General features: G+C 36.1%; 1 protein-coding gene across 3 annotated transcripts in view; it reads left to right on the top strand.

Annotated features, from left to right (window-relative positions):
• Window positions 1–19,924, top strand: part of itpr2 (inositol 1,4,5-trisphosphate receptor, type 2) — a 136,462-nt gene that overhangs the window by 13,522 nt on the left and 103,016 nt on the right. For all 3 annotated transcript variants that reach the window (XM_066705381.1, XM_066705382.1, XM_066705379.1), the window contains exons 4-18: window positions 1,692–1,778; window positions 3,124–3,282; window positions 5,163–5,261; window positions 5,378–5,461; window positions 5,783–5,929; window positions 6,561–6,656; window positions 9,690–9,734; window positions 12,941–13,092; window positions 13,704–13,803; window positions 15,345–15,505; window positions 16,014–16,155; window positions 16,796–16,954; window positions 17,372–17,544; window positions 18,042–18,161; window positions 19,712–19,897. In XM_066705381.1, the coding sequence (XP_066561478.1) occupies window positions 1,692–1,778; window positions 3,124–3,282; window positions 5,163–5,261; window positions 5,378–5,461; window positions 5,783–5,929; window positions 6,561–6,656; window positions 9,690–9,734; window positions 12,941–13,092; window positions 13,704–13,803; window positions 15,345–15,505; window positions 16,014–16,155; window positions 16,796–16,954; window positions 17,372–17,544; window positions 18,042–18,161; window positions 19,712–19,897 (1,910 nt within the window). The remainder of the gene's footprint in view (window positions 1–1,691; window positions 1,779–3,123; window positions 3,283–5,162; window positions 5,262–5,377; window positions 5,462–5,782; window positions 5,930–6,560; window positions 6,657–9,689; window positions 9,735–12,940; window positions 13,093–13,703; window positions 13,804–15,344; window positions 15,506–16,013; window positions 16,156–16,795; window positions 16,955–17,371; window positions 17,545–18,041; window positions 18,162–19,711; window positions 19,898–19,924) is intronic.

Below are 19,924 nucleotides of genomic sequence, written 5' to 3'. Positions count from 1 at the left end.
CTTCTTCAATGTTAAGCTAAGCAATTTAAAAAGTAAAATTGAATGTATTAGCTCACATGAAATACAATCCACCATGATTTGTTCATGGGAGAGGTGCTGGGAAATACTGGCTTATAGGATGAAATACTATCCACCTTATTATACCTTGTCACAAGTTGATTGTGGTATGGGGTTTGTTCATACTGGGGAGAAACAAAATATTGGAAATATTTTAGTTCTCACAGATAATTTCTGTTATCAAATTAAAAACTATTGATCTGTGTTTTGTGTTTCGTTTCCTAAAAAGTGAAATCTTCTTTCTTGTTGTTGTTTTCTTTTGGGTTGTGTTGCTGGCGATGTTTCCTAGGGCACTGAGGTACCTTTTTTGGCTCCATGGCAGTGTATTGGGAAGGAGCGGCTGGTGTTACACAGTTGAAAATACTATAAATGTGCCAAATAATTTACAGCCTATATAGGTTAATACAAGAGACTGGAACCCTGGTCCTAAAGAGCCGCACAATATTCCCATTTCTCTTCTAGCTGAGCTCCGAATGATGTTATTAGACTTTGAATTTGCATAATTACAACTTAACTTCCAGGTTTTTCAGGTTTCACGTATGATTGTACTTAATTGACTGTACTTAATTGAAGTTTAAAACCTACAGGACTGTGGCTCTCCAGGTCCAGGGTTGGAGAACGCTGCTTTAAAACATTGTAACAGGGCAACACTCCCATTGCACAGCATATTTATATTTATAGCTCTTTATATAAGGCAATGCCAAATGCAAGACCCTTCAAATTGACCTTTTTTTTTTTTTTACTAAAGAGATGTGTATCGATTTGAAAAGGCGTGCACTTTATGGAAGAGCCTAAAGCCTTGTAAAACCTGCAACAGACCACAGTGATGTGCAATTGGAGTGCTAATGTGTGCTTTTGGTACTTTTACAGGATTTCATTCTGTGAGTGTGGTGGGGTTTCCTGGGTGCATGGGGGGCCTCTGGGAAAAGCTAAACTGCCCAGCAAACATCCTTTAAAACTACTGCATACTGATGCATATGTTTTGATAGAGCAAAAAGACAGCATGCTAAGGTTGTAATGTAAATGGGTATTGTTACTTGCAGAGCTCCCCGAATAATACATGTGTGTACAGTATCTTTATGATATGTTGCCTAATGCTTATTAACTATTCTTTGCCACTCTAAGCTCCTTGTTTCATGTATATTTTTTAAAACATATTTTTTCTTCAGAGAAAATATGGAGAAACACAAGTGTAGTGACAGTGAAATCAGTGGTTGCTTCTTTCCAACATGGTAAAGGATGCATTTAGTTTCTAACTATTGTGAAGTCGGTATGAGAGACTTCTCCAAACCAAATTGGATGTTACAGGTGCTCTTCCATTAGAAGCAACACAATTTCAAGAAACAATTAAGCACCTTTTAAAAGCATGGAGAGACATTGCACAGACACCCTTTTTATTCCATCTCAATCTCTAACTTGACCAACTCCAGTTATATATAATTCACCTGTCATGAAATCCGTGCCACATAGTGAACTGTCTGTGGTAAAACAGGTTTTATAGTGGAAGTATGGGCCTCCCTCTGACACACTGCAGGAGGTGTTAGGCCTAGTGGGTCTTGGATATATGCTGTCTGAAGGTGTGATGAGGAAACAGTTGTAGTGTAAAAAACATAAACCCTCTTTTGTTTTGACAGCATGCAGCAGAACTGGAACAAAAGCAAAATGAATCGGAGAATAAAAAACTGCTTGGAGACGTAGTTAAATACAGTAATGTAATCCAGGTATGTAAAGCTTGTTGCTTTTGTACTCCATCTTTTTTTATTGGAACTGGCATGTCAACCCTTTTTTAATATGTTTTTAATTATATTTGGTAACCCTAGTAACATCTATAGCTGAAATGTGTGAGCGGTTACTGCTTAGTGTTTATTTAGTGATCAGGCTATTCAAATGGACACACTTCTAAGGTTTATGTAAGGAAATCCTCAGTTGGCATTGGTATTAATGTAAGCCTTTAAAACTGTAATACTTGCAGTAAAAAAGCCTGTGTCTTTATAGCTAAGTCAATATTTTATAGTGGTCACTTGGCTGGAAAAGCAGCTCTTGTACGCTGAATATTTTTTAATCCCTCTGTTTCACATTCCACCAGGTTGACAGCTCGCTTTACCTTTGTTTGCTTGATGTCTTTTATGCGAAATATGCAAGAAAGCACATCTTTTGAAAGCACGTTTTCTCTAAAACCCTTACTCTTCTCTTCATGCAACCTACTTCATTAAATGCAATCTATACTTGCAATCGAAAAATACCCACTTGAGGGTATACTTCACAAGCCTGGGATTTGTATCTAGAAAAGCGAAGATGTTTTGGGAATTTTTAGGCCTCCAAAAGAATATCGGACCTTAAAAAATATTGGTGCTACCACTATATGACTATTTATGACACTTTGAAGAGCAGAAAGGAATATTTACTTTTTATTGATCAATTAACTGAATTTATGCTGTAAATTCTATTCTTTCAGAATATATTTTTAAATTATATAATTGAGACTTTCATGAATGTACAACTCATAAAGTAAACTCTTACAAATTAGATCCAGATTACAAACATTTTTCCTTTGCATTTTATATCACTGTTTCCATCCATTCACCTTCTGCAGGTGATCAGAGACAAAGCCATATCATATTAAAACAATCAAAATGTAAGTGTATGTTCAAGTTACCAATTTGTCAGTAGTCAACATCTGTGTTGCATTGCTGTGAGCTAGTATTGAAAGTATTGATTGCTTTTCATCCTATTTCAATACAGTGTGGCCACTGCACGAATCTTAGATCTCAGAATTCTTCCACACGTTCATGAAAACGTGGGTCGATTCGAGCAAAAATGTAATTCCATACCTTTTACTTTATCATCACTATGATGCATGCCTTGAATTTAAAGACTACGTACCTGACTCTGGCACTGTTATTTATAGACTTTTGTGTAATATTATGAAGTACAGTGAAGGCATTTGAAAATCTACTAGATGTTTTGATAATCTGTTGTGAGTCTGTCTCTGTCTGACTAATTTTTTACTCTGCTCCTCTCTTAATGTTATACATATCTGTTCCAATGCCTTGTTTATATTGACAGCTACTACACATCAAAAGCAACAAGTACCTCACCGTGAACAAAAGACTCCCTGCTCTGCTGGAGAAAAATGCCATGCGAGTGTCGTTGGACCCAGCTGGCAATGAGGGCTCCTGGTTCTACATCCAACCCTTCTGGAAGCTGCGCAGCGAAGGTGACAATGTATGTATTAGAGGACCCCCTCACCCCGCTACCATTTTTACTTTTATGAGGAGGTACAAATTTGTATTTGTTGAAGAAGAGAAGAGCTGAATTGTGAATTTCTCTGGTTGGGTTCCACATCGTTTATATTTTCCCACATTAGGTTTGATTATTTGGGTAGATTGATGCCATTTTTGCCTGAGTCTAAGCTATAAAGGGCCAGTGAAACGACTATTTTTTTTTAAGTGCACCTTTAAATGTGCTGTAAGTTCTAATCTTTTTTAATGATATGTGTATTTGTAGATGAGCCCTTGTGCCTTATATGGGAAAAAAATGAATAATTGTCCCTGTAGCTGGAGTCTAGTTGAAGAACATGTCTGACTTATATAAAGTATCTTTATAACCCTTTTTTCTTTATAATGTGAGAAATGGGAAAAATAGAATGTTTAGCTCAAGGGACCATCTAACAATTATTACTTATTTTCCCATTAAGGCACAGGGGCTTATCTACAAATACACATAACATTACAAAATGGATCATCAGATTATAATTTACAGCAAATTTAAAGGTGCACTTTAAAAAAAGTGCTTATATAAAAAAAAAAAAAGGATTTTGAGCACAATTTAGCAAGGATAGGGTGGATGTCTTTTTTAATATTTTCTATCTTCTCCTATGTGGACTTCTGAAAATCTGTTCACTTTTTGACAATTGCCTTCTCCGCCAGGTTTTGAGTTGTAACCATCTGCCTTGGGCATTTACATGTGGCAAAATTGACAATATTTCAAAATTTCACTGCAGTACATGAATTCTCAGGCGTTTTCTCTAGCTTTGTACCAGCAGAACCCTTGTACTTAGTCTGCTTCATTAATCGCTGCTTCAGTAAAAATACAACTCGTTACAATGTTTCGATCTCCCTTTGTTCTGCAGCCCATAGCAATTCAACATCCTTTAAAACAAAATACCTATATACAATATAATACCAAAATTATTTATTTAACACATTTGAGAGGTCTGTTTGCATCATAACAGTTTCGCATTTCGTACCAAATTAATAGTGGGAGGACACAACTGGGAAGTGGACAGATCGATCTTCTCTTCCAAATAAAAACACTGAAGTAAAATATTCTTCCACTGTGAATTATTTACTTACTGGGTTTTTCCTCTTTTCCTTTGCCAGTAGAAGCCCAAATGAAAAGGTACACCACCTGTTTGTGATGCATGGTGTGTGTTCCACTTCCTGAGTCTAATTGACAAGCACACTGTTCGCAGCATGCCTAAACACTGATGCATGTGGGACTACTCATGTATTTATTTGTTTATTTATGTAACCTGGTGTGGACATAAACACTTCCCGTTAAAGTGTATATTTTACATAGACAATAGAAATAAAAATATAACCAAAGCTTTGTCCTACTGCAGAAAACAGATCTGTTCTTCTAGTGCATTCCTAGCACAAGCACTTCCCTGTACTGCACATTATGCACATTACTCCACAGAACTATGTTTGCTGATTCCACCTAAAAAATAAACATCAAAGTGTCTTTATGGCCTTTCATATTCCTGCACAATTGTATAATCATTTCTTTTAGTTTAATTTTTTCACAGTAGAAATATTAATAGGTTACATATCTAGTATAGGTTTGATTGCAATTCTGCAAATAATTAGAGTGGGGGTGGGGGGAAATTGCACCTTACAAAAATGTAGATTGAATTGCCCTGTGATCTAAAATCATTGCTTTGCATTGGGTATTTGTTGTATTGCTTATATAAGGAGAGCAGAACACCTTGTTTTTTGAAGGCCAGGGAAAGGCATGGTTAGGATTGAAATAGATTGTGCGTGCGTGCGTGCGTGCGTGCGTGTTTTTTAAATCGGACAATTTTTTGTTTGTTTTGCCAACAGGTGGGCGTGGGAGATAAGGTGGTTCTGATGCCTGTCAATGCTGGCCAGCCACTGCATGCCAGTAACATCGAATTGTTAGACAACCCTGGCTGCAAAGAGGTACTCTCCTGTTTACTGATTATTATTATTATTATTATGCATTATTTGATACTGATTATTATAAAACGCATATGTAGATTCTATAAGTGAAATAAAGGTCTTTTGTTTACTAACAGGTAAATGCCGTGAACTGTAACACAAGCTGGAAAGTCACGCTTTTTATGAAATTCAGTGACTACAGAGAAGATGTCTTAAAAGGTGTAAGTATGCTTATTCCTCACCTTCCTGGTTAATTTTATATTCCTGTTGCTTTTGGTTTTGCATTATAATTCCTTTCTGTATTATACCAAGAAGTTTGACAATTTTATCAACTCAATATAGTTCATAGTTCTGCTTTTATTTAATGAAAAACAGAAATAAGTGGAAATGTAGAAGAATTGTAGAGAATTGTTTTCTCGTCTGTCCTTTTAATTATTTACAGTTGGTCACTAACTCTCATGCCATTTTTAGATGTGGATTTCCTTTATTCTTCACTGTGTCCTCAGCCGAGTCTTCAGTACAGTTTTTGTGATTCCCCACAGGGAGATGTTGTGAGGTTGTTCCACGCGGAGCAAGAGAAGTTCCTGACTTGTGATGACTACAAGAAACAGCAGTACATCTTCCTCAGGACCACCCTGCGACAGTCCGCCACCTCTGCCACCAGCTCCAAAGCGCTCTGGGAAGTCGAAGTAGGTCTTGTCTGTGCCTGTTCAAAAACCAAAAGATATCTTAAACTTGTGCTGGAGAATAATAATAATAATAATAATAATAATAATAATAATAATTATTATTATTATTATTATTATTATTATTATTATTATTATTATTATTATTATAATAATAATAATTGAAATCTTCTTTGTAAATGAAGAAACAGAATTAGGTTTTGTCCATGCTTGTTCAAGAACTGAAGAAATCTTAAAATGAAAGAAAGAAAGAAAATCCTATAATCTTTATAAATTAATAGATCTAACTAGGCCTTGTCCATTCTTGTCCAAAAATGGAAGATATCCTGATAAGATAAAATAAATAAAAATAAAAATACCCCAAATAAATCAGAACTCCTTGCAAATTAGATTTAGTTTATGTTCAACAACTGTTTGTCAGCTGTTTTTGTTTGTGTGTACTGTAACATAGTATTTATGCAATTTGTAGAGCTACCGTTATTTTTTAACACTGAATTTACCAGTTTTTGCTCAGACATACCACAAAGTGTGGAAAAATACAGTATCTATTTTCATAAGTTCCCTCCTTGTAGGTAGATAAGATTTCCTTCTCTGTGTAAAATCCCTTCTTGGCAATGTGTGTCCTGTGTTGTAGGTTGTGCATTATGACCCCTGCAGGGGAGGCGCTGGCCAGTGGAACAGCCTGTTCAGATTCAAACACCTGGCTACAGGAAACTATTTGGCAGCAGAGGTAAGATTCTTTCTGATTGGAAAACAAGCCAACTCTGGTGTGTTGTGCTGTCTGCATTCAACAGCCTCTGTAATATTTAGATGATTCACTTCACATATATTTTAAGTCAAGGCAGGCCGTTGTGAAGTTTAATTGGCAACTCTATACACTCAGTGTTTTGAAGTTTAAGATGTAAAATGTTTGGATATTGTCGTATTTTGTGGTGAAGACTCTGAAGGGAAAGCATTTTGATGTGTTATTGCTGGCCATATTGAATCGACCTGATCTTCACTAAATTAAAAGCAAAAAGAGTTATGAGATCAGATGCGCAGATATGAGTGTCCAGTAATACATTCAGCTTAGAGGAAGGCATGTGATGATTTTTTTGGGCCGTGTGAATTGTTTTTTGTCCAATTATAGGCCAGAAGCAATACATAAATAAATTAATACAATTACAAACGTTTAGTTTTTTCAAGTTCAAACAGTTCTTTATCAGACAAACTTATATCTCTACTAGAGTGTATGAGATGTCTTGTCAAGTGGAATCTGTGCCTCTTTTCTGCCTCTTAATAACATTTAATTTCAGTCTAGGACCGAGTATATTGTTTATTTATTTTAATTACTCTGGACTCAAAGATGTACGTTTGCTCTCGGTTGGTTCAGTCTGACCCTTTCCACAGCCCACAGCCTGGGGATCGGCCCACTTTTGTCTCCCATTTAAATACAGGTCTTTAAGAGTGGGCACAACTACGCAGCATGAATATTGTAATCAGGGTGAATTGGTCAATGAAATGTGAGCTTACATTTGTTCAGCCTGATTAATTAGTAATCGCCAGCGGGTTTCATGTGCTCTTAGTGTTCTTGAAGCAATAATGGCTCAAGACTTTGATTTAATCATAGTTCTCAATGCTTGCTTCTGACCAGGTGTAAACTAATGTGTCTCTTACTCATGCAGTTTCTTGTAGCTGTTTGTTAAAATACTTAATAATTTACCATGAAAAGTTATGTATCTATTATTGCTGTGTTGCTTAATGTACACTTTTATTCTTTTATTCATTAATTAATTGACATATGCAACCCATTTATTTTATTGTAAGTATTGCATTATCCATTAATATTATTATTATTATTATTATTATTATTATTATTATTATTATTATTATTATTATTAATAATAATAAGATAATAGTATTTTACTTTGATAAAACCATTTATATAATTAGTGGACAATTGTGAAATATCAAATCTATATTAAAGCAATAGTATTCAATAAGATACGCAGCACATTGTATTATGTGTGTCTCTACAATATCTGCTCATATGCCACCAGTCATGTATTTTCATCTGAAGTCTGTGGACATGTATTTGTAATGGATGGCTTTTACCTGAAAAAATATTATCACCAACATATTTTAATATTAAAATACAATGTTTGCCAAACAAGCAAATATTTTAATGTTCATATACAAATTAACTTGGTAATGCCCATTCAATACAATTGTATTCTGTATAGTAGTACAATGTTATAACTTTGGAAATATTACTAATATGTCTGCTGTGCTCTAAACAAAATAGTGCATATGGTAATTTGAATGGAAAAAATATATAAACTGCACCATCTCCTGCATTCCTCAGTTTAATTGAATTTGTCTCTATGCCCTGCAAACTTTTTATCCTTTCTTAGACCTTAATAGCTTTCTGTGCTTTTGTTATTCTCCATTTTCCCTTTTGATTTAAATTGGTTGCTTTATTGAATCATGTTCTTTGTCCTTTTGAATGGATATCCTCATCCTGATATTTATACTGAACTTCTAAGACTCCTTGGTCCAAGAAGCACAAATGAACACCTACAAAAGTTTCAATCTGGTATCCAAGGGTACACTATGATCTTTGTACAGAATACTTCTTGTATCAGTTAGCAACTAGCTAGCTAGTCTAAAATAAAAGTCACTCTGAAGGGCAGCAAAAAGGTGCCTAGTGTTTTATCTTTTGTTGGCGCTATCTTAAATTTAAATTTATTAGACTTCCTGTGCAGAACTTTGCACACATTCCTGATAATGTGAACATTTTAAGCATTGAATGTATCCTGCATAATAGGAGTTGAATTTTTGTTACCTGCTAGGTGTAGTGCAAGTTCTTGTTCTCTTATGTTCCTTTTATTTGTTCTGTCTCAAAGATTGTACTCTGATGTAAAAGGAGATGGAAAACAAAACCAAAAAAATTGCTGCTTCATACCTTTGTGAAATCAGAGTATTTTTTTGTGTTCTTCTTTAGCTAATAAATCAATGTTTAATTTAGAATTTTCTTCTTGATTGCGTAAAAAATAAAATCTTGCCTGTGTGGGAACAGAAAGGTTAAATGTAGAGAAAAGAAAATAACAACAGAGCAACCCCTGTTATTTTCTTTCTACCAAACGGTTCTTGAAAAGGCTTGGCATCAGTGGAGGTGCTGGTACACAGCCAAAATATATTCTGTTTGGACACAGTGCCCCTGTTTTTAGGTGGGTTGACTTGCATCTGTGCCAAGACCTAGACTTTGTCCTACTTTACAATGTATAATTCAAATTAATTCAGGACTGTACTCCTAAATCATTGCATTGGACGATCAGGTGAACTCAATAAAAGTAATAAAGTGTTAATTCACTGGCTTGTGGCAAAATGTGATGGTGTTGATGATGATGCAATTAAAATGGTTATAAACTGATGCTAAAAACACATAATTTGTTATATTTCATGTAATGTCAGCATTTTTTGTTTTAAATTATGGATCCTCTGCGCAATGTGCAGCTCTCACATTTTCCCAATAGATGGCAGCATTTACATTTTATTTTTTTATTTTTATGTGCTTTACGAATACTTTTTGTTTGTGGATCTTGTACAAAAAGTTGGCAATATGTACCCTATCAGGGTTTATTTCCCAAGTTACCAATCTTGAATCAAACCATTATGATTTTTTTTTAGTGCATTTCATTATTTCTAATGTTTAAAAAAAAACATGACTTATATAAATACAGCACTGCATGTTAGTTAATATCCTGTCTACCTTATGCTTTAGGTGAATCCTGAATATCGTGATGAAAATGTAGATTCCAAAAATATGGTAAGTACAGTTCCTGAATTGTGTGCTCCCAGTATATATATATTTAATGTGACCCATTTCCTCTTGCTAGCTTGTTCTGCTTATGTATGAACTTAAAATTAATGAGGGGCCTACAAGATATTGGGTTCTTCACTCATCTCCCATGCTCTAGTGTTCTCTCTCCCATTGATCCATAGTTAGATCTGAAGACTTGTGTATCTTTTTACAGTTTTTTTTTTAATTGAAATATTAAATCGTTTAGTTGTAACTTTAGCTCTGAGGAGGAAGCTGAAACGGATTGACTCCAAATAAACAAGACACACACAGACAAAAATCACAAATCTGAAATTGAACCCTATCTCAGTTTACATTATAGTCAGAATCCCATTTCTAGTACTTATGCATATCAATGCGATCGGGTAGAGGTTTGTACTTTGAGAATCACAAGAGCAAAGTGTAGAAATTTAAGCTGGGGGTTGGAGCGAAATTCAGGGAGAGCAGTGTAAGCATGAGAATGTCGTCTAGATCAAGGTTACCCTACATTTTCAGGCCTTAGACACACCTATTTATTAACTGACAATTTTGTGCATTGGCCTCTCCTGCCTGGCCCACACATTTAACGGGGGCATTATATGTTGTTGTGTTATTCTGCTAATACATTTTATATTTTATTTTTCTCATTCCAAAATGTTGTGGCACACCCCAAACAAGATCATTTTTCATAGATCTGTTGAGTTTATGAATGCATTTAAATGCATTGTTTTTATTATTGTAACTACATTTGGCACCAGAATTAAGTGAGGAAATTAAGGTTACTTTTTAGCCTGAGCTAGAGATAGGGTTAGAGCCCAAAGTAAACATAGGCTTGTGTGACTTCATTCAATTGGGTGTAGATTTGTTTGAACCTAGTTTGAAATTTGGGTGTTGTCTAGGTTTGGGCTTCGGGCTGTGTGTTGGCCTTAAAATGTAGGAGGTAACCTTCTGATGTCATACAATGGTTTATAGTGTGATGTCTCTCTGTTTGGCACTGCAATGTGTCACAGTTCAGAATAAAGACTCAGAATATTAGATTTTGATCCCAATATGAAATTAAGATTTTGATGTTTAAGTAAAAATAAATGAGAAGTATCTGTGATTGATTTGATTGGTTGTTTGTGTGTGTAACACATTTGACCTTTCCAAAATTCTTTGACACACCAATATTCCACAGCACAGTGGTTGGGAAATTATGGTCTAGGGGCAAATTAACTCACCCCAGTAATATAGATGCAACATTTTAAAAAGTCCACAACTGGAACAGAAAATGTGAATTTTAAATGATTAATGAGAAGTTATGCTAGCCGTGGGTATATGACACATTCCCAAACTTCATCCAATGGGATAGTTTGAAATTCCTCAAGATCTCTCTAGTACATGTTGTAGGACATTCAGGCTTTTGGAAAGAATATTGTTTAACAGCTTTTGAATCTGAAAGAGAAACAAATACTACAGTTGAATCAAATTGCTTCCGTTTATCCTGACATTAGAGGCTATTATTTTACAAATACATTTTACAAATGAATGTGACATCTTAAGGAGAGCATATTGCTATCGTTCGTATATAGTTTTTGTGCCTAATGAAATACGTTGGCAAAGCAGATAATTTCTCAAACAGTTGAACCAGAGTCTTCCAGTTTCAGACAGTTTCCTTGTTTACAGCCCTACTTCCTACACAATGATGAGGGTTATGCAAGTGCAACCACACTTGGACACCAGCGTATTTCTTCTGCAAAGACACAGCGTAAAGAAACCTAAAATAAAAAAATAAATGTAAACCCACAATTAATATTCTACTGCAGTGCCCAGGTCTGCAACTACTGTGAAAATACAGACACTGCTCCTTACATAATGTCTACATCTCCAAGCGAAAGTGGGACGTGATGTCTGCACTGCGATGTGGATGACTCACAAGCGGCAGGAAAGGTGTTAGAGCAGGAGAAAAAGGAAAGGGAAAAACATCTGCTGCATGTTGTGACTTCCAGTGGCTGCAGAATGATTATTTAACCCATTACTGTGTGTTTGCAGTTTTGCACTAAACTGTGACAGCTATACTAGTAATGCTGCATTTGACTGCAAAAAAACCAAACAAAAAAACTGGCTGCTCAGGAAAGCCATATTCTTTATGTCGGGCTTTGGTATGCAATCAAAAGCACCTTCTTTTACTGGAAAGGAGCGTTGGAACAGTGTTGTTTGTAGGGAAGAAAGGTGTTCATCTCTATGCCTGTTAGTACCCATTTCAAGTTCATGCAATACTACAAATCTAATTCGTTCAGTTTTCTTAACACCTACTTTTCTATCTCTATCTCTCTCTCTTGCTCTCTGTCTCTTGCTACGTTTCTTTATACATGTCAAAGTAGATTACATCTTGCTTACACGTGTCGCTCTGATGTAATTTCTTTGCCTTTTGGGGGACTTTAACCAGTCTCTCCAGAGAAGCAGAGTTATTTGAAATGGCAGGTTGATTCTCAAAGGCAGGTCTCATAAGTGGCTGGGCTGAAGTTCAAATTCATTATGGAAGTGAATAAGTTTCTCTAGCTGGCATTAGAGAAAGCAATACCATGAAAACATGTGTACAAGCTTTATTACCTTTTCCTGTCCTGTTTGCTGTAAATGGTTTATATAATTTTGAAGCAGTTTCTCAATTAATGCAGCGCTTTAAGCAATGACATACCTCCAGCACAGGTTTTCTACAGATTGTTCAAAACAAGGTAATGGTTACACAGATTTAATTAAATATATATAAATATATTAAAGTTGAGACAAATCCCTAGATTAAACAAAACTTGGAGCGGTCTATCCAACACAAATTAGAAATCCAATACTCAACATTAACATTGGATAGCAGTTCGGATTTGCAAAAATTGGCCACCAAGCATTGATTATGTTTTGTGATTGCCAGGTGGGTCTACATTTTGCTTCCGTTTTGTCTAAATGTGCCAAGCGCTCTGGCAACTTGAGTAGAGCACTATGCTAAATATAAAATGATTGATTCTGGACCTACATTCTTCTCTTACTAGCATTAAGAGACCAGATTCTAGAGCAGGTTCTAGAACCACCGCTTTCTTGCAATCGTTGGCTCAGCGCGGCCCTGCAGGGCCCTCTCTTGGGGCACATTGATTGTGTGCAGGCCTGCTGCCCACAGGCTACTACAACGAAGTGATGACTCTTATTGTAAACCCCCCATTTAGGGCGAAGGTGACGCGGTGTCCTCTAAAAAGAAGCCCCAGGCAGCCGAGAAGGTTGCCTACATGCTGGTCTCTGTGCCCCACGGAAATGACATTGCCTCCCTGTTTGAACTCGACGCCACTACACTGCAGAGGGCTGACTGTCTGGTGCCGAGGTACACGATTAAAAAAGGGCAAATGCAGTCAAGTGACTCCAAGTAACTCGTGTCATTGTCTGTAATTAAATTAATATGAGCCCCTGATTACCAATAGTGTAGTGAGGCAGACTGCAGTTAAACAGAAGTCAATTACTGCATTGAAGTTTAATTAAAAGTAGATAGAGTGGAGTAGACCACCTTTAGTTAAATTCAACCTTCCCTGATGTTAAAGACCGATCATAATCAAACTTTTCTAAACATCTGTAGGCAAAACTGAGAAAACATATTGTAATTATTGTTTTTTGGAATGTATTTTATTCATGTATGTATGTATTTATTTAAATACAATGTGTCCAAAAGTATGTGACCATAAAGTAATTATTGGGTAAATGGTACAGTGTGATTGTATAGTGTATTTACCTCCTTACCGTGAATGATAGAAATAGTGGAGACCATTTCCAGTATGTACTGTAAGTAGAACAATGTAAATGCAGCTGTATGCAAAAGTCCAAAAGGACTTTTTGACCAGCCTGTAGCTTTGGGGAGATTTGAATTTAGGTTTGTATGCAGTTATGTGTTCACCATTATGCCAAGATAATAATGTGTCCATGTTTCTGGTTCTGTTTCAGGAACTCTTATGTAAGACTGCGACATCTTTGCACAAACACATGGGTGACCAGCACAAACATCCCCATAGATACAAAAGAAGAGAGACCTGTTATGCTGAAGGTGAGATGTACAGTGCCTTGCATTTTTCCTATTTTGTTGCATTACAACCTGTAATTTAAATGTTTTTTTTTTGGATTTCATGTAATGGACATACACAAAATAGTGCAAATTGGTGAAGTGAAATGAAATAAATAAAAAAATGTAAAAGTGGTGTGTGCATATGTATTCACCCCCTTTGGTATGAAGCCCCTAAATAAGATCTGGTGCAACCAATTACCTTCAGAAGTCACATAATTAGTTAAGGTTCACCTGTGTACAATCTAATTGTCACATGACCTGTCACATGATCTCAGTCTATATACACCTGAAGAGTGGCCAGAAAAAAGCCTTTGCTTAAAGAAAAAAATAAGCAAACACGTTTGCTGTTCGTAAAAGGCATGTGGGAGACTCCCCAAACATGGAAGAAGGTACTCTGGTCAGATGAGACTAAAATTGAGCTTTTTGGCTATCAAGGAAAACGCTTTGTCTGGCACAAACCCAACACCTCTCATCACCCCGAGAACACCATCCCCACAGTGAAGCATGGTGGTGGCAGCATCATGCTGTGGGGATGTTTTTTCATTGGCAGGGACTGGGAAACTGGTCTCAATCCAATTGAGAATCTGTGGTATGACTTAGATTGCTGTACACCTGCAGAACCCATCCAACTTGAAGGAGCTGGAGCAGTTTTGCCTTGAAGAATGGGCAAAAATCCCAGTGGCTAGGTGTGCCAAGCTTATAGATAGAGCCCAAGAGACTTGCAGTTGTAATTGTTGCAAAAGGTGGCTCTACAAAGTATTGACTTTGGGGGGGAGAACAGTTATGCACGCTCAAGTTTTCAGTTTTTTTGTCTTATTTCTTATTTGTTTCACAATAAAAAATATTTTGCATCTTCAAAGTGGTAGGCATGTTGCGTAAATCAAATGATACGAATGCTCAAAAAATCCAGGTTAATTCCAGGTTGTAAGACAACAAAATAGGAAAAATGCCAAGGGGGGTGAATACTTTTGCAAGGCAGTGTACCATAGCTTTGCCCTGGTGTTTTTTCCCTTAGGTTAGAATTCATTACCTTAGTGTTAAATATGCTTTCCGGCTATACCCACTACGCTTTCTGTGGAAAAAGGGCACCTTGTTGAATTTTCTAGTTAAATAAAGGTTCTATAAATAAATGTATAAAAAATGTTTTTATTGATTGTATTACTGTACTTCTGTAATTCTTTAAAATGTTTCTTGTGTAAACTGTAAGTTGCCCTCGTTAAGGGTGTGTGCTAAGAAATAAATTATGATTTCATGCATTTCATGATGAGTGGGGATAAAGTCTGAGACCACTTAAATGTTTGATAAACTTATTCAAAGTCTTTAATCCTTGAACTTCAGTAAAAACCCATTTTATTTTGTCAAAATTATGACTTCCCTAAATGCAATTCTTAGATGTATTTTATTTTGTATTATGTATAAAGGTTTGCCACATTATTCCCCTTTTTGTAGCCCTTTTTTGGGCTAATGGATTTCAATTTCCTTACCACTGTGCTCATTATGATAATGAAATCTCTGTCTTCTAGATCGGGACTTGCCCAACAAAAGAAGACAAAGAAGCCTTTGCCATTGTCTCAGTGCCTTTGTCAGAAGTCCGAGATCTGGACTTTGCGAATGATGCCAACAAGGTCCTAGAATCCACTGTACAGAAACTACAGAGTGGAAACATTGCGCAGAATGAGAGGAGGTAATGAAATCCCTACCCTCTGTAGATATCGGTTACTTGTCCGCTCCTCGAGTTTGTTCTAGAACTGAGCTTTGACTGTACTTTTACAAAGCATTTCTTTCTCATTCAGTTGCATAGTAAAAGTAAAAAGGTGGATATTTTATTCACTACCTTTTTGTCAGCAGGGATCCTCGAAAGCTGAATCTGCAGAAACACTTAGGTGAATTTTATGACATCCATATATTAGAAAGGTTTGCTCAGGAGGGCCTAGCACTGTAACTTCTAATTTCTGGAGACCTAGGTTCAAAACTCGCCTGAAATAATTTTCCCCTACTAAATAAGTAATTTTACTCCTATGATTTACAATATGTGCTCGGAATACAACTTTTAAGCAAGTTTTTTTTTTTTTTTTTAACTTTTTAAATGCATGATTGTGTTTAACACAAGGGCATTATCATATACATGTCATGAGTCACATATTTGTAGTAATAAGTGACGAGAAAATCACCTTGCTTTGCCTTCTCTTTAGGTTTGTCACAAAACTTCTGGAAGATCTCATATTCTTTGTGACTGAGGTACCAAACAATGGGCAGGAGGTGCTTACTGTGGTTGTGACCAAGCCAAACCGGGAGAGACAGAAGCTCATGAGAGAGCAAAATATTTTGGCACAAGTCAGTGATCACTTTTTTTTTTAAACCTCAATGTTTTTAGTTCATTTCTTTATGTATGCAGATGTGTGTTTATTTATTAACTGATTTTATACATTTATTTTCTTTCAAGTAATTAATTATGAAACCATGTACCTAAGGACTATATACATATGCATATTTAGCTTGTTTTTGATTTTAAAAACAATCCAGTTATTATACATAATTCTTCACAGTTACAGAGCAACTTCTGAAAAATGTAGTGTTATACTGCCTCAGTTATTGGCACTACTCTTCTTGTAACATGCATGTTGTTTTCTTCCATAAATTTGTTAATATTTCCATAGTTATTCTCCTTATTTTGGAAAACTGTATGAAAGGAGACATCTTAATAACTGAATGAGTGACTTCAGTTTTTTTACTGAGGAAAAGCTGTTACTGTGACATTAAATACAAATTCTAGATTTTTTAAACCCTTGGTTTTAAGTAATATTTATTTTCTTGGTTTGGGTGACGGTGTGCGTTAAAACAGGTGCTTTCATACAAAACAACACTTACCCTTTATTGCCCAATTTCTTAATACTTCAGCTGCTGTTATTACTTCTTCTGCTCCTTCTTTTTTCTTATATTTTTGGGTAACTGCTGTCATGTTTATGCTTTCCAGATCTTTGGTATTCTCAAAGCCCCTTTTATAGATAAAGGCGAGGGGCCAATGCTAAAGCTTAAAGAATTAGGGGACCAGCGATATGCTCCATTTAAGTACATGCTGTGTCTGTGCTACAGGATCTTAAGGCATTCCCAGCAGGATTATCGAAAGAACCAGGTAAGTGTGAAGACACAGTCACCCCAATTCGCTTCCGTTACAAAATGGAGGAGATGGGTCTTTAGTGAGGAAGATAGTAACGTTCTGGCAATAAGTCAAGTCATCCTGCTACTACAATAATTTTACACGCTGTACTAAAACATTCAAATAATATTCCTGCTGTTCTGCCAGTTTATTAAAACATTAAACCTATTTATTTTCAGACAAAGTGGTCACTTAATGCCAAAAGCCAGCAACCACAATTGGGCCTTTGTTACTATTGATAATTGTAGGCATGAGACCCAGGCTTCATTGTGAAGTTGTTTCCAAGTATTTAGAGTCCTTTCATTTTCATGCAGTACTATTTCCAATGTAAATCTAAAATTAAGATACATAACAAGTATGTTTTCTTGTTTATTCTGTCTCTGATGTATGCAGGAGTATATTGCAAAGAAATTCTCAATTATGCAGTCCCAGATTGGCTATGAAATCCTGGCAGAAGACACCATCACGGCCCTCCTTCACAACAACAGGAAACTCCTGGAAAAGCACATCACTGCCAATGAGATCGAGACCTTTGTGAATTTGTTGCGTAAAAACAGGGAGCCCAGGTTAGGAGCTCTGATCCAGTTGAACTTGTGTGCTTATAGGTCACATGAAAAAGGCATTTTTAATTAAATTAAAAACATCAACTTTCGGATACTTGTTCTTGTTTATTAACTTAACCCTACCGATCTGGAGAAAATGGCAATAAAATAATGTGATACCATCTGATACCATACCACCCATTTGAATCATGGTGCACCATTTCCACATCCAGACTAAAATGATCACTTGTTTCTGTAGGGACCTTATAGCTTGAGAAGAATGGACAAATTAGTTAAGACCTCATGACATCAGCTGGCTTTTTGTGCATTTTGTGATGTCAATGTTGTTGTATTGCTGAGGATTTGACATCAATTAGGTTTTTATATCCAACAAATGGTCAGATTTGACCTTTTAAGTTTATATCTGAAACATGCAGACCCACAAGGAATCCTTTTTTTAACATAGTGTATTTTTTTAATCATTCATATGGATGCCATTTCCCTTTGTCACTTTACAACAGATTTCTGGACTATTTGTCAGACCTCTGTGTGTCCAATACAACTGCAATCCCAGTGACTCAGGAGCTCATCTGTAAATTTATGCTGAATCCATCGAATGCTGACATCCTCATTCAGACAAAGTAAGTCTGCTTATTTAAACTGATTTTAAGATTTCAGATTCAGACCATGATTATGTGTTTGGACTGAATCTGTGTAGCTGCCCTGTAGATCTTTCTAAAAGTAAATGAACTGGAGAAATCTTATCCATGTGGGATTACATAGAATGTCAGGAGTGACCTAGGACTGTAAAATAGTATTCATTGTAGCTGTAAGATTTGCAAAGCATAAACAGAATTTAGCCCTGACTCCCAACTAAGAGTTTCCTGGAAAAGTGGTCCTAGAAATGTTTACTATCATGTTAGAGATAGGAATTTATTCAGATTTAAAAAATGTTTCCAGTCTGCAGCATCCTCTTCTATTATATCCTTGTATCATGTTATCAGAATAGGCTTATTATTCCTTTTTGTTTTTGTTATTATAAAAATGATGTGCATTTCACAGATGCTATCATTTAACATTCATTAGAACTGATGAAGAGAATTGAGAGTTTAATGTACGCGCTTTATGGTGTACGCCAGACGAAAGATGTTCTTTATCGTCATAAAATTTATTTGATTTGTCAAGATGATCTTTTTACATGAATTCTGCTGTTTTGTTTTCTTATTATGTGAGAAGTAGAAACCTCAAATAACCATGATTTGAGCATTTGTAGTGGATAATGAGGGTGGTGGAGCATAAGTCTTACTTAAAAAAAGTTGCCTCGTCTGCTGAATGAGATTACAGTGACTGAAGCCCCCACACACATGCATCTCAATCACCACAGTCTATTCAGCAGAGTCGGGGTGAAGCAAGAGCAGAACCACCTACACTGTATTGAAAGCACATTTCATTTACACTTGTATGCTATGATTTAATAAAGAACCAAAGACACCATTATACATTGATAGTTGGTACTAACACCATAGAAAATGACAATGAATGCTTGAATGCTCGAGCAGAACATCTACATTACATCTTGGTTGGTACCCACAGGCCAAGTAAAAAGACACACTATAGTTACGGTGCACCCTGGAGGTCGCAGACACCTGTTAATTGGCTTGTTTGAACCAGTTTATGGAAGGTACCTGACGTGAACCACACAAGGGTTGTCAGTAATTTAAAATCTTTTGGGGTTTCCATATAAACTAAGAAAATGGAGCCATAAAACAAAATAGCATTCCAGGTTTCCAAAGAAATTAAAATGAATTGCCAAATGGACTGCTTGTGTGTTACTTTGAATTATTTATGAAACTCAAAGATCAGAGGTGCATGGCAATTAAGACCAGAATGAGGCTGGCTGCATTAACTGGTATAATGGTGCTAACTGCTTTAACCCTCCAACCCTCCATGCTTTCTTCATCCTGTTATAGAAGCTGATTTACAAAAATACATTTAGGCGAGTGATGAACTGTGTGTGAGTGAAGCTTGCCCCCATGTACCAAGTTTACCTGGTCTAAATGTGAAATTCAAATCTATATATACATATCTATTTTACACAATAATGACAATACACAGTAAAGAATCATGAATGATTAATCACAGTGAACTTTGCGTAGAGTAACAGAGTAATCTCCATGTTTCTTTCTTTGAGGCTGATTCCTCACAACGACAGCCTCCCAGAAAACTTGAACCTGTTGCAAGACGAAGTGGATGAAGAGGAGGTGTGGGTCTACTGGATAGACATCGATAAGGAACCACACGGAAAGTCCATCAGACATCTGGCCCAGGACGCTAAGCAAAACAATAAAGTGGCCGAAGACATCCTCAAGTACTACAGGTATGTGTGAGACAACATGCTTGCCCG

Source organism: Amia ocellicauda, chromosome 5 (genome assembly GCF_036373705.1).
Source record: "Amia ocellicauda isolate fAmiCal2 chromosome 5, fAmiCal2.hap1, whole genome shotgun sequence".
NCBI lineage: Eukaryota > Metazoa > Chordata > Actinopteri > Amiiformes > Amiidae > Amia > Amia ocellicauda.
This window is presented reverse-complemented; position numbering and strand designations above follow the sequence as displayed.